This window comes from Montipora capricornis, chromosome 9 (genome assembly GCF_036669925.1).
Source record: "Montipora capricornis isolate CH-2021 chromosome 9, ASM3666992v2, whole genome shotgun sequence".
NCBI classification, from domain to species: domain Eukaryota; kingdom Metazoa; phylum Cnidaria; class Anthozoa; order Scleractinia; family Acroporidae; genus Montipora; species Montipora capricornis.
In genome coordinates this window covers 33,054,903-33,065,498 of record NC_090891.1, presented here as the reverse complement: position 1 = coordinate 33,065,498, position 10,596 = coordinate 33,054,903, and the positions used below count along the sequence as shown (strand labels likewise).

Sequence of the window (10,596 nt, the reverse complement as noted above, 5' to 3'; positions counted from 1 at the left end):
ATTCAGGAAAGCCTTTGGCAGGATAAATTACGCAAATCGTGGCGATGGGACGCATATAAGTCCCTGAGGAAGTCTTGACTTGAACGTTTCGTACTATGCCATCTTCTCCTGGGAACACTTGAAGAATTCTACCTGCTCTCCATTGACCCATCGGTCCAGTAAGTCCTATTATGTTATGCACAATCACGCAACATGCAACATGCAATTTTCCAAATGAAAAGCTTGCTTGCAGGCTACTACACGTGCTACAGGTATTGTTTGCTCCTACATATCCTTGCGCTATTGCATAAGTCCCGGGACAAACTGTGTCCCTATACATGGCGTACCTACCAAGTTCTCTCATAACAGTCCTTCCTCGTTTTCGCTCGCCACTGCTTACAGGCAAGTTCTCAAAAGTAGCCTACATGATCATATGACAAACTAAAGTTGGCAAACTCAAATTGGCGTGTGTCAAAGACACTAAAAGAGTTGTCAAACATGTTTTTGGCGGCGACAAATAAAACTTGTCTCTATTCTCGCCACCTTTTTCATCATTTTCTTTGTGTTGGTACTTCGTATTTGACTTGTAAACGATTGGCAAACACACCGAGTTTGCCACCTGATAGTTTGTCTAGCGAAGGCCCCTTAATATTGTATGCCTATAAAGTGCATGTGATTACTTCCCCATTGGGAATAACTTCCAACACTGGTCTTCCATAATATTTAAACAAGAAGTGTCTTAAAAACATGCTGTGAGAAAATACCACGATATTTGATTCTGTTCGATTCCGTAGAAACTCGTAAAAACATTCCAGTCTTCGATGAAAATGGCTCTCAGTTTCTCCTAACTTGAAAGTCCCGTTGCTCAAAACCCATTCGTAGCATTTTCTTGGATCTGTTAGTACATCTTTCAGCTTTTCATCGACATACCACCAAACGTCTGGGGGTAAATTGCTGAAGTCAATCGTTGGATACGTCTGTTCGAGGTTTTCTTTCTTGGTCCCAATGTCGCAAATAGACTCCCCAAACTCTGCACACCAATGCGTCACCACAACATTTCGATCGCCATGGGTTCGAATGCAAGTCTCGATGGCTCTCGTAAAAGGGGAGCTGATGGCGACTTCCGCCTGTAAATCCTTTATTTTCTGCCGTACATTTGCCGCTTGTTCTTGTCCAAAAGCTGTTAGGGGAGCATCGATGTATGCTTCGGACTGGAGTTCTTTGTCGAAGTGCGTTAGTTTGAACACATGCTGAGCTTCATTCCATGTGGATTGACAGTGACGAACGAAATGAACAGTCTTCTTTCCAATCCCATGTTGCATATTTGTGACTCACAACACCTATGAAATGAATGCGCCGGCCAAAATGATATCAAGCACAGAAAAGCGACGGAGAGTTTAGATACTTGCTCCCACTCTTTACTCGGTTTTACTGGAGGAACGCCTGTTACCTCGTGCCAGGCCAAAGTCCGCGGCAAGGGCCTATTAAACTGCAAGATAATCTTCTTCGGTCTGGCCACTATTGTGTTCTTGTAGCGGCATTCTCTGAAGAACGAGGCTGCGCGCTTTTTTGGTCAAATCATGTTTTGTCACACAATATCGAGAGAAACGCTGTTTTTGTCGTCACAATCAACGATTTTACCCGACCAGCGCGCGGCACGAGTGATTCATATGCAGAGAAACGCCTCAAGAAAAAAAACGAAGGCAAATAATACGAAGACATTAAAGGAAACTAATCATCTGTAATGGAGAAATAGAGGATATTACATGGCCGCGGGGGAATACGAATTCTATCTTCGAGTGCTGAAAGTATCTTTAGCCTTCTGTTTATTATATAGATATTTATGAAATGTCCAGATTTAAAACAACTTGTTTTACTCATTACGTGGAATGCCGAAGGCATCCACGTCTTAAAACCGGGCTGGAATCTTTTTTTTGTTGGTAGTCACAAATGTGCATACCCCACGGATGTTGAATTAATCTCCGATCGGGTGGATTGTTTTATTATCCCTACGGTATTTCCAAACTTCCCTGCTCCGAGGAGAACTCCAATACTTCCCAAGCCATCACGGTATTCCTCTGCTAGCGCGTTAGACCACTCGGCCACCGTGACACACTTCCTTCCAAGAGGTGAAAGCAAACATTTATAATAGAATCTTTCCGCCCGCCATGATTGTTTCAGTATTAAACTATTCGATAAAGTGGATAGATGCTTTTTCTTTGAGAAAGGCAAGCTTTAAAGGTAAGGAGAATTTTCTACGTTATTTCTAGATCTTGCTTCGTACTTGTGTGTTCCACTGTGAACATTATTATTTTGCATACAACGAATACTTCATTAGAAGCATTTTGCATAGAACGAATACGTACTCCAATATTTCTTGGGAACCAGTTTGTTCGCCTTTTTGACGTAGAAAGAAAATAAGAAAATAGCTTTGAACGGCCAAACAAGATAAAAAATGAAATCAAGTTTTAAAAAACGAATTAGCTATCGCCGTCACGGGGACTTCGCAGCCGTCCCCCATCCAAGTACTAACCTCATTCGGAGGAGCTTAACTTCAGCTGACACTTGGACTAGCATCAACGATTGTGATCTTTATGTTAAATTCGCGCATAGATCTTGTCGAACTAGAAAAAAAACCCCACTATTAAAAACCATGTGTTATGCCGTCATTTTGTCACAGATGTATCCTTTGTTTCGTGAGTTGTCAGTAAACACGCAAGGTATAACTTGATCACAGGCGGCCGCTAAAATCGATGTCACTTCCGATTTTGCAATTTTACTTGTATGACCAAAAGTACGATAGAAAAATTGAACTCTGATGGAACGTAACAAAAATCTCCCGAAATGTTTTTCGCTGATGGCAAATTGTTTTATTCTCGATCGACACTTCCTAAAAGTTCCTTCTGCTCTCCTTAAAAACTACATATTAATATTTATTTACTTTTTCGTCAATATTTGTTTTGCATAAAGCAGGCTAGCAAAATCTGTACCTTGCTTTGTTCGCATTTTTGAGCGTTAAAATAGAATTTTTGGGCGTATGTTCCTGACAGCAAAAGTCGTAATTTTTTAACGTCCCCCATCCAGATACTAACCCCGCTGGAAAGGGGAAAAAAAACTTTAGTAACATTGGTCTTGGAAAGGTGTCAGAAGCTCAGAGTACACGCTTAAGCTTGTGGTGAAAAAGAAGTTGTAAATGATCAACATATCGGCTTTGAAGCCAAATGTTTCTCGATTTCCTGTTATTTTCTTCAATCGTTCTGGGCTTAGTATTTTACTGAACCACATGTCTTCTTAGAGGGTATATAGCAAAGATGTCTACCATGGCACCGTAATGATTTACGATACCAAACAATGTCGTGTACTATTAGAACTACATATTGTGCAAGGATTTGAATCTCCTGGAAAAAACAAAACGCCGCTCAGTTGACAGTTATGGAAAAAAACACTGTCAAGTTACTGCACTACCACACGCAATGCGTTCTTACTTTAAAAAATATCCCGTACCTCCTCAATTCTACCCCCCCCCCCCCCTCCACCTCCAGACTAAAAATCCCGTATCCCCACAATTTTTTTAAACTAATTATCCCGTATCCTGATCGCTTCTCGGGCTTTTGGCTAAGATTAGTTTCTTGGCCAAGGACTACGGTCAAGTACTATTGTACAACGTACGGTACTTTTTCAGTGCCGTAAGGGGCAGGTACAGAACAGTTTCGGCTGTTTGTCTGTTCTCTCGAAAACGATGACAAGGGTTTTTTGGGTTTTTTGTTCAGCTCGAGTGTAGAATCAGGACGAACTGTTGTAGTTTCTGATAACTATTTACTACTTGTAGCTTTTGTTGAATTTTGAATCGATGATAGAGAGAGTTTTGGCGATCTCAATCCGGACTGGACTACTGGATTTAAGGATTTTTCTTAACGAGATTTCAAGTTATTGTGGAACATTTGGTACCAAGTTACTGAAATCAAGATTATGGAATTGTAAAATTAGAACTTTGGACTGGACTATACAACACGCAATTACGGAATTTTTGAGCATTGAGAGAAAATAGAGCACGGATGTTGTCTTCTTGTCTACGCCACGGCAAATTTATACAGTTTGCAAGGAAGGAACTAAACCAGGATTACAGAACCAGACGTCGATTACAGGGCCCGGTTGTTCGAAAGCCAATTACCTTAATCCAGGATTAGCGTATTAAACTTTTGTTTCATGTTTTCAACTTTTTGGTCACAGTTTCCTTTGCTTATTTTTGTTTTTCAAGATTGACTTCTTCTAATGTAAAGTTTTTCTGAATATCAGCCTTGAACAGCATTTGGGAGTAGAGGATAAAACTCGTTTTAAAACCCAGTTTCTGAACAACTGGCCTAGGATGATAAGTTGTTGAACTGTGATTTGTAATAAGTTTTTCGGATGATTTAAGGCTGATCCTGTAATTTTTGGATGAAAGGAGTTAACGAAGCAAGTAAAACTGTAGGATTTGAATTAAGTCTCCTTCCAAAAAATAAATAAATAAAAGATCCCGTATCCTGATAACCTGCTAATAGGGCTTCGTTGTTTGCATTTGCAAATTTAGTAACATTAGTAATGAGTTTTTACAACAAAAAACTTTAAGTTATATTACAGATGTATCTTTCTAGTAATCTTTCGCCATTTTCCGAAGTCTACCTGTACTTGAAGTTCACTGTAACTGGACAATTTGTGTTAACTGTTTGCGCATTCCACGGATACGCCCTTGTAGGCGTCTTGTTTTCGAAATGATGAAAAAGTGGTCACCAACTGCTAAAACACGCATATTGTAACATGAAACAAGATATGAAAGTTATGAAAAGCAAATCATGATAATTTAAAATTTTGCAATAAAAATGTTAATGTAGCAGAGAAGAATTATATTGAAGCGCAAAAGTATCTTACTATGAAGACGAAGATCGTGTTTTATTGGCTAATCGTGTTCGTTACCATGACGACACCTATATTCTCACATGTGAAAGACAAAAATGATATGTTCACTGCGCGCGGTGAAGATAAGATTTTTTAGCAAAAGGAGAAATCCTGGTATTTCATCAGGATCTATATAATAAAGGATACTTGGTAATATAAATGTGGTTGTGTGAGTACAAGTGACGTCCCCCTCTAAAAAACGTCGCATGCTAATCTTTCCATATGATCTGCATCGGTCTGCGACACGGTCGTAATGGTCGGGAAAGTTGAATCTACTTCTACTTTCCCAACCATTGCGATTGTGTGGCAGACCGTTGCAGATCATATGGAAACCAGGCTTTAATATTACGAACAAGAGCGACCGTCAATGGTACACTCGCACTTCATTTTAATGATCTAGGTTCTTTTTACAAAGAAGACACAACGCACTGGGCGATAAAAGAGATTCTTATATATTTTCTTTCAACTCTTTTCTCTACATATACACAGTATAATAAATCTTTGAATTGCTGGTGTGCCATTTCCTACTTGTAGAGAACGTTACTCAATTCTTGAACACAGTTCACTATAAACGTCCCGATTATACTCAAATTATTTAACATTAAAAATCGTATTAATAATACGGGCTGTGAAAAACTGCGGGAAGTAAAGGCAACGAATCAAAATGATGTGAGATTTTTCTCTATAACATAAGCTACTCTCGCCGTCACAAACAAAGATTTTTTTGGTAAGTCCCCAGCTGTTTTCCACATCGGGACTTAAGGGTCCAAAATCTCTTATTATGCTCTACTTAAACTCCTTCCCAGTCTCATCACCGCGAGGCCAACAAAGCATATTTGAACTAAGTCCAAACTCTTTACCCTCCTTCCCCTCTCCCCTCACTCAAATATTTGAGCCACAGGAATAAATGGTTTGCATGCTCAGGTTCAAGGCTGATTCACATTCATTGGCTTGTGCGCTCATTCCCCTTACGCCCCCAATTTCCTCCCTCCCCCCCCCCCAAAAAAAAAAATAAAAATAAAAGAAGAAGTTAAAAATCAAGACAAGCGACCAGGCCAAGATCGTTGCTGCAATTTCACCAAAAACAAAAAGAGACTCACCGCCGTTAAAATCGAAACGTTCATTCTCCCAACTGGTACCATAGAGTTCTTTGTTGGGTGGTCATGAGAATTGGTGTTATATATCACGATCACACCTCTTAAGACAATAATCTTCATTCTCAACACCTGTCTGACAGACATTTCATTGGTTTTGTGAAGAGAATTTACACACCGATCACTCCTAGGAGTCACAGGGTTAATTTGATCATTACAAATCTATCTAAGGGTGCATTCGGTTGATCATATTCCGGAATAGGAATACATCGAATAGAAGTTAGAAACCCTTCCTTTTTTACGGAGATTCACATTAAAGCTGTACAACACCTGCTAAAATGCTATTTTATATCTTGATTATCCTAGTTGCTCCAAAACGCTGGACATACCGTTTTAAATCACAACTCCACCTATTCTTATTTCAGAATAGGCTCAATCAGGAGCTCGTGGCGTTCTAAAAATAGAAAGATACACGCAAAGATTGACTCATACGGTTTGTATGGAAGAGGCAAGCTCCTCCTACTCATGGGTTCCTGGGTCAATCGAACGCACCCTAAACAAAAACTCAAAAGAAACATTATGGAAAATAAAGTTCAAATCAACTGTTATTTTCCGAGTTAATGACACATATTACGTAACACTTCCAAAATGGAATTTCGGGTATTCTGTGAAAAATGGTAAATATCCACCGAAAGTAGCCTCGTGGTTTTCTGTCTATCGCAACTTTCTTGTGACACAGCACTGGTCAATGCGTTTGCCTTGACTTTTACGGTAAAGAATATTTCTCTTAGCGAATAAGATGCGACACCTACAGCTGAGGATAAAGAGAATAAACGTGGATTGATACTTAAATTCACTCATCCTCCCTGAATTCATCTGAGTTAAAATAATAAGCTTCGAGTAAAACACAGTATTCTCTGATTGCACCTGACGTCACAGCGGCCTTGACGTCACGGCGGCCATTGGTGGAAAGAACAATAGCGAAAAGTCTTTTGGGAATTTGACTCTATTATTATACAAAACTTGAGCTACATTTTTCTATTGTTTTGGCACCAACATGTCCGTCTTATCACGTGAGTGCAATCAAAGAATTACTCCCAAAATATTAAAAAAAAAAAACCCAACAACAACGACAATAAAACTGCCATGCCAGAGGCACCTTAATGAAGAAAAGTCAAACCAGGAAACAATATCATGACATTTAAAGCGGTTACACAACTTGGGCCAAATGCGATCCTGAATTCGCTCTTTCTACTTGGACACCAGAATTCCAACCCCACAAGAGCATGCGAACCAGTTTGAACGATGATTCAAAATGTAAAAGAAAACCTTTAAAAACTCTCGCACATTCTAAAGGCTTGCACCGAGAATCCACTATACTAGCTTTAAAAACCCTTTTTACGTCTACGTTAATCTCACTAGTCAATAAAATCTCTCGCGCTCGTCGCTAACCAGGAGAAAAATAGTAAACAACATGACTCCCTTTGAACCTCATGACAGTCATTCGTAATTATTTTACAATTGCCCAACTCAAATGGAAAAAAAGCCATTGACTGGTCGCCACGCCAACAAGAGCAACCAATTGACTCATCAGTGACACTATTTCACAATTATTTGCCGAAGGCTTGGTGAATATCGGTGAATAATTGTTTTGTATCATTACATAGGTGATTATTTGAAAAACATGCATTTTCTTACAAACAACAGACCTTATTTACGATAGCCGCCATGTGGGATTTGCTGTTATCATGCAAATTAGCTACACACTTCTGAGGGGGCAAACAGCGCAGATAATTTTCAATAATCACCTTTGTAATTCTACCATAATATGTTATTCTGTCCTCATAATCACTTGTGACATGCATCAAGACCTGTCGAGGTGAAGTAAGAAGTAAATTCTTCACAATTTTAGCTAAACAGGTTAAGACGATCGACAGGTCGGATTATTGTCGAGAAAACTTTACAATAAAAAGAAATTCCATTATTAACAAGCAATTAAAATATCCTAACTCTCTCGTAGTTTGATCCAAAGCTATATCATTGGTTCAACATAATTTTCCGGGATAAGACCTGTTCTTCCGTTTAACGTTCCTTCCAACCATCCGGGTTCTTTCGAGGGCCGAACTGTGGAAAAGATTGCAACACTATTTCATATTTCGTTATTTCTTTTGTGATTCAGCATCCTTTTATTTTACATAAACTCTCTCCTTGGGCCTGTTTCTCAAAAGCCAAAAAAATTTTCGGGCTCGAAAAGGAATAGATCAATTTCGATATATTAAAATTCAGTCCAAAACAAAAGGCATCATCTCGAGGCTCTGGGGAATAAACTCATAAAAATCCTTATATTAATTCCCCAGAGCCTCGAGATGATGTCTTTTGTTTAGGACTGAATTTTAACATATCGAAATTGGTCTCTTCGTGAAAATGATCTGCTACTTCTTAAAAACTGTTCTGTAACAACTTTTTTTACCGTGAATCTTTCCATTTTTACATTCTACTAACCAGAATTTTCTTACCCCCCAAATCCCGACAATTTGTGACCCCATTCAAGTAACTCTGCAACCCCATTTTGGTCAACCCAGTCGTGAAAATGCGACCCCATCCAGCGGGACATTCCCCCGGGACCAATACACTTGAAACGTACAACACTGATTTCTGTATAAATTTGTTTTGTAAACATTGTTTTCAGAATCCTGATTTCCAAATGCATTTGTGCGATTTTCATAACGGGAAAATAATGAAATAAGTTAGATGGCTAAAAACCTGCGATCTCGGTCTCTTACGTTTAAAAGGCTGACAATGGAACAAACCTCTTTACGGCTGCAGTTTATTCACTATGGGGGTATGACGAGTACCAATCTTGTGTTATTACAATGGTCGTTACGAAACTCACCGTTGGAGATGACAATGCCAGCATCAAATGACAGCTCGGAACTGTTCTCGGCCACACAAGGATAGACTGTCTTCACTTTCCTACAAAGATTACATCGGAGAAAGAAATACCTTTTTCGTTTTGCAATGAGAATTATCAGAGTGCTCTTCCGTATGGAACTGAAGAGGTGTAAATATTTTTGCAATGACTTAAGTCCTTCAAAATGTACTAAAAAAGCTCACACGATTTCATAGCTCCCTAGCTTACTCAATTTTTTTATTTCTAGTTTGGACTCGCTGTTTTATTACTGCTGGACAAAAGGCCAAAAGCAGTCAAATACCACTGTCATTACCTCACGAGAAAACTAAAATCAAACTTGCCTCTAACCCTACCACCAATGAAAGACTAATGGCCCTCATATGCTGTACTTACTTAGGCGTTTTTGTTTGCGGGGATGGTGTAGGTTCCTCCTTAGGGGGTGGTTCCCGTGGCAGTGGGGGAGGTCGGGTCCCCCATGACTGCAGTCCCCTGTTGAGGTTACCACTCTGACTGCTGACCCGTCGGATCGCATGAGAAGATTCCTTGTCATTCCTGGTTAAAAAAACGTCATGCAAATAAGCACAACTTATAATCTGCACCGTTTGATGAACACCCAGATATCAAATTAACAATAACCAAGCGGGATCACAAGAACAGTGCTCAGCAGTGTGCAATGTTGAAGCGGTGCAAATCAAAATATGTCAGCAGTGTTACATGGCTTGCTTTGCACGTCTGTTGCAGCAACACAAAATACATTGTAATTTGAAGTACATGGAAGTGATGTTGCTCCTGTAGGCTTCTTTCACAAGTGAAGAATCTCCAAAAAAGCCACAAACCTTCACTAACGCCAACATTAAGTCTTAACATTGTCCTATGAACATTCAGCAGCCTGAGAGTAGGATTATTAAAGGAACGGAATGTTCCATGTCTGTCAAGGATAAGATGTCATGGAGTCATGATTCACATTTCCTTTGCGATTTGAAAATAGGTTTGAACAGGAACAATGCTTCAAATGCCGGCCAAACGCTTGCAGTACGCCAATTCAGAACTGTTGAAACTTACATGGAATCATCAATCATAGAAAATGGTCTTGAATCGTTGGCTACTTGTCTGTTTTTAAACTGAGCACTAAAACAAATGAGCAAACAGGCAAAATAAAAGCTTCAAGCCAACAACACACAAACGCTACGTATGAAAACACTGCTAAGGCAATGCCAAGCCTGCTAGTGGTATGCAAACGTTACTCAAACAAAAAGAATAATAAAAATGGTGTCAAGGCTACTGTGACCATTTATAATCAAGGAGGCAGTGTGGTCCAGTGGTTAGGACGCTTGTTTTGAGATCCAGAGTTCCTGGATTCAAGACACGTTCTGACCACTCCTTGAAATTTGTCCCTGGTTCAACTTCTCAGCTGCACGTGTAAATAGCCAACTGATTTGCCTGCGGCTGGTTGGGATTCTAAACAGTTATTGCTGTTATTCTGTTCTGTGCTGTTCTGTCGTTTTGTTGATTGTGTTTCATTGGCCCTGAAAAGCCCCTATGGAGAGTTGTCAGTTAGAATGTATTGTATTGAACTGTATTGTAACTACAAAAGAAATCTGAAATGTACAAAATGTACCCCAACTGTGAGTCTTCACAGGGTTCTTTTGAACAACTGACAAGACCACTTAGTGGAAA

General features: G+C 39.5%; 2 protein-coding genes and 1 long non-coding RNA gene across 3 annotated transcripts in view; 1 reads left to right on the top strand and 2 right to left on the bottom strand.

Moving 5' to 3' along the window:
- Positions 1-638: 638 nt before the first annotated feature.
- On the bottom strand, positions 639-1,301 carry LOC138017535 (uncharacterized). Its single transcript, XM_068864595.1, has one exon. The coding sequence runs from the start codon at positions 1,299-1,301 to the stop codon at positions 639-641; it is 663 nt and encodes a 220-aa protein (XP_068720696.1).
- Positions 1,302-2,109: 808 nt separating this feature from the next.
- On the top strand, positions 2,110-4,517 carry LOC138016415 (uncharacterized). Its single transcript, XR_011125790.1, has 2 exons — positions 2,110-2,220; positions 3,809-4,517. It is a non-coding gene; the product is annotated as an uncharacterized lncRNA (long non-coding RNA).
- An 831-nt stretch (positions 4,518-5,348) lies between these two features.
- The window catches only part of LOC138015307 (rho GTPase-activating protein 26-like), a 31,100-nt gene continuing 25,852 nt past the window's right edge, over positions 5,349-10,596 (bottom strand). The window contains exons 24-27 of the mRNA XM_068862292.1: positions 9,982-10,047; positions 9,313-9,471; positions 8,902-8,981; positions 5,349-8,132 (exon numbers count right to left, since the gene is read on the bottom strand). Of these exons, the coding sequence (XP_068718393.1) occupies positions 8,041-8,132; positions 8,902-8,981; positions 9,313-9,471; positions 9,982-10,047 (397 nt within the window). The 3' untranslated portion in view covers positions 5,349-8,040. The remainder of the gene's footprint in view (positions 8,133-8,901; positions 8,982-9,312; positions 9,472-9,981; positions 10,048-10,596) is intronic.

Excerpts from the sequence above, each read along its gene's own strand:
- LOC138017535 (XM_068864595.1), bottom strand. The coding sequence starts at position 1,301 with ATGCAACATGGGATTGGAAAGAAGACTGTTCATTTCGTTCGTCACTGT.